The 4159-nt window shown below is 36.5% G+C and overlaps 1 protein-coding gene across 1 annotated transcript; it reads right to left on the reverse strand.

The window, feature by feature from the left end:
- Positions 1–1828: 1828 nt before the first annotated feature.
- On the reverse strand, positions 1829–2974 carry LOC132042058 (uncharacterized). Its single transcript, XM_059432688.1, has 2 exons — positions 2886–2974; positions 1829–2525 (listed from the first exon to the last, which is right to left on the reverse strand). Exons 1-2 carry the CDS (start codon positions 2926–2928, stop codon positions 1981–1983), a joined length of 588 nt encoding a protein of 195 aa, XP_059288671.1. The 5' UTR covers positions 2929–2974; the 3' UTR covers positions 1829–1980.
- Positions 2975–4159: the final 1185 nt, after the last annotated feature.

Raw genomic sequence — 4159 nt, forward strand, 5'->3', positions numbered from 1 at the left:
CTCACTTTCTTGACCCACAAAAGGAGTTATCGTGTCTGGCTGAATTACTATCTTTGGATAAGTTAGCTTATATTTAGCACATTATTTGAAGCATTGTTTTAGCAGTCCCCCCTTTCTGGGCTAAGGATCAGATTTTTTTTAAAAATGGAGACTAACGTTTCAGCCATCGTGCCTATATATATCTGTTATTTAAAGGAGCCTGTCTGTTTATTACTACTCAATACTTGAACTTAGTGGCTATTATCACTCACGTTAATCCACTCCAACTGGTTTGGGGTTGAAAAATTGTTGATTGATCGATGTTGTGGTTATCTGCGCTTGGAATGCCAATTCTAAGAAGGAAGTAGAATAAGAAGAACATGAATTAATCGTTTGTCTAGGTCTGAGTATTAGGTAACAAACTGACAACATTTTTCATTGCAATATTTGACTCTTGAGCTTCATATGAAAAGAGGTGGCTGGACCTGCTTAAATTTGAGCTATGATTGTATAGGGTTGTAGAAAATATATGAAATCCATTTTTTGGTCGCATGATAAATTCTACTTGGAACTGAGGAGATGCTTAGATATCTTACTTGTTGAGAATTCAATTTCCCTTTGCTAATACCACTTTTCTTTTCTTTTCTTTTGCATGGCCACACCGGAGCCGGAGAGTTTCTACTTTGAAACTCAGCGACATTGTTACCGCATATCCTTTCTCGTCATCTTCCGCATTCGGCGTTGGGCAAAGCCCAACGAAATCTCTCTTGAGTCAGCCTCCATCAGCCATCCACAGCAGCCCATATGAAATTATTGGGCCAAAGCCCAACAGCAATGGACAGCAGCAGTCCTAAATGGGCTGAGCCCATTTGAATCATATTCACTCCTCTACTTTATTTTTGTGTATTTAATTTGCATTATATGACTAACATTTTGTTTGCTAATTTAGAGGAACCTTAGTGACATTAAGGGGGTTTAGTTTAGTAATGGGTAGTTAATTTCACAAATTACATTCTCTTCTATTTATGTTCTAAACTATTTATAGTATCTATAACATTTACTTAGAATAACTGAGCATGACTACACACTTTGAATCAAGAGAATTGTGTCTTGTTTTTACTATCCTAAGATTTCAAAACGTCACTACTATGTAAATAGCAACTTAAGTATACTTTATAAACTTTATTTTTAAGATTCATCCAACTATGCAAATTTTCAGCCGAATATAATTAAATAAAGTTAGTAAAAGAAATCCCATCTCCTTTTGCATCCTATTTATAAAATAAGTCTGGATTTTCTACACCACTACCTTCATATAATATAATTTCATTTCAAGGTTCAAATTTGCTGAGTCTTCTCTTAAAAGTTATTACTTATATGCAAACTATTATATTTTCTACAAGTCTTATTTGAAATAACATTATTATATTTTATTTATAACTTTAGCAATACTTATAAAGCTATTTTCTTTTCTATAACATTCTATTTACACTTAGCCTAATTAATTCACCTAAGTCCGGTCGGTTAACCATTATTAATGGAACTTAGAGGATGCATAATACCTTCCCTCTAGGTTAGTTGAACCCGTACCTAGAATCTCAAGTTTTGCAGACTTTTAAAATTAACTTTAGAATAACTTTAATTAACTTTAGGTGTCCTAATTCACCATAATAATTAGGTGGCGACTCTTAACTTTAAATAACCCCGGAATTACCCGGATGTTGTAAACTATTTTGACCCCCGTTAAAATAGTGTATGACAGGTATCTTAAATTCATATTATTTTATTGTTTGTTTATTTAAGAAAAGTCCCCAATAAATATTGTGGAAACTGGAAAGTTAATGAAACGTCTAAATGTTTTTCCTTCTCTCCAATTTATTTATATTCAGTACTGTGAAGGGCACAAGATAAAGCTACACCAAATAAGTTTTGAGTCAATGACTAGAAGCAACAAAGAAAATAACTTACAACTTAGGAGATAGTGTAAAAGGTACAAAATTCCTAAACAGGCAGCTCCTTTTTAGTAGGATGAATAGGTAATTGAGGAGCACAATATGTGATGTATCTATAGAAACTTAAACAAAGGCAGAAGCTCAAAGCGGAAGCACCAACTAACAATTCTTCACTTAGCCTGTGAACAAGAAGCAACATGGATAATCCCAAGAATACGTCTTTTGCTCCAATATCATAGGCTACGTGCAGGAAGTGGGCAAAGGTGTAGAAATATGAGGTGCAGCCTAGCAGTAGAAGAACGAGATACCTATCATCATCAGTGAAAACCCTTATGGCTGCTGCAACTATCATAGGAATGACCTCGATCATAAGTTTGGCCTTGGCACCAATTAACCGGTATGGGTACGACGCGCGACGCCAATAACAAACAGTGTACACCGCAATACCATGAAGAAGCGGGATGCCATTATAGATAAAAACAAAGAGCGCAAATGAGTATTGAATGCCCGATAAAAGCAGAAGCCAAACATATATACAAATAAGGGCAAAGAAACTAAAACCGGTCCACCAATAGTCAATGCCCTCAATGACATCTGAAAGAAAGACGAGAAAAAACATATTCAGCATCACAAAGAGAAGACCAAGACTATGAACAAAGCACAATTGGAGAGGGAAACTTAGGAGAAATTTAAACAGTATCAGCAAAGAATTATTTTATTTCTTCCAGAGCATGGTTAATTACAAAGAAATATCTTCACAATTATAGCATGTCAAAACTGCTCATTTTTTGTATTAATAATCACCAACTGTACATTACAAAGCTCTAGTGAGCTATTATTCTCTAAATTAAAACCAGCAACATGAGCAGTGAGGCACCCAAGACAACGAGCTGACAGAAACATATGAAGTGAATATATAATATATTTTGCAAGTGAAGAGAGTGAAAAGATTACGTTGATCAGGACCAAGACCAAATGGTAATGGGAACCTAGTCATCTTCAAAATTTCAATCAGCCACTTGATGACCTTATAGGTAACGCTGCAAGTACCCCTCCAAGTACAGATAACATCGGGCATCGTTACCCTCCAAATAGAGGCAGCATCGGCCATCGGTCAACTACCGCGATGGATAAATAATAAATTGTTAAGTTCGATTGGTTCAACAAATGCGAAAGAAAGAAAAAACGTGACCTTCTACTGCACGAAACTGAGACCGATCTGAACCTCCTCCTAGGGTTCAAAGTTCGATTGGTTCAACAAATGCGAAAGAAAGAAAAAACGTGAACCTCCTCCTAGGGTTCAAAGTTCGATTGGTTCAACAAATGCGAAAGAAAGAAAAAACGTGAACCTCCTCCTAGGGTTCAAAAGGGGAAGTTCAGCAGGCTTTTTATACCAGCACCATCAACGGTTCAGATCAAACTGGCTTTCTACGGTCCAGATCAAATCAGTGTTTGGTGTTCGGCTCAATCTCCACGTGTCAAATATTTTCCTACTCATTTTCTTGTGTTTGCATATATATTCAAAGCAAATTCGCAGACAACATAGTCATGGGCGTAGGCGGCAAGGGGTAAAGCCCCACCGGGGCTGTAAAAATATTAAAACTTTTTAAAAAATAAAAAAATTGGAGGGTGGGGTGGCGTGGCGTGGGGGAGGGGAGGGATGGCTGGTGTAAAAAATAAAAACTTAAAACTTTAAAAAAACAAACAAAAAAAATTGAAGGGGTGGGGTGGGGTTTCGGGGGTGGGATAAGAAAACATTTCTCACTTTTAATTTAACTATCTAATAAGCATGAGTCCCTTGGACGACCAAGGGTAATTCAGTAAATGTGGCTTTGGTCCTCAGGGGTATTTTCGGCATTCTACAACACACTCCAACAATCTGGAATGATCCATATTTTAAAAAAAAAAAATCTCGAAGCATACATCTTCTTTCTTCCCTAATTTTATACATCGCTACTCAACCGAATTCTAGAAGCATCTCAATCTCTTCATCTTCTCAAATTTCTGTCTTCCAATTTCGTGTAAAGCTTCTCTCAATTTTGGTTTAATCTTGTACCAATTCTTTTCAAATTTCTCAACGTAGAGAAAGGGATAGAGTTTAGGAAGGTTTGTTATGAGTGAATGTAGTTGTGATCAGGGACGGAGCTACCCTTGCCTGAGGGGTGTCAATCGACACCCCTTCACCGGAAAATTACATTGTATAGATAGGTGAATTTTGATTTTATAAG

Source organism: Lycium ferocissimum, unplaced genomic scaffold, assembly GCF_029784015.1.
Source record: "Lycium ferocissimum isolate CSIRO_LF1 unplaced genomic scaffold, AGI_CSIRO_Lferr_CH_V1 ctg1302, whole genome shotgun sequence".
Classification (NCBI taxonomy): domain Eukaryota; kingdom Viridiplantae; phylum Streptophyta; class Magnoliopsida; order Solanales; family Solanaceae; genus Lycium; species Lycium ferocissimum.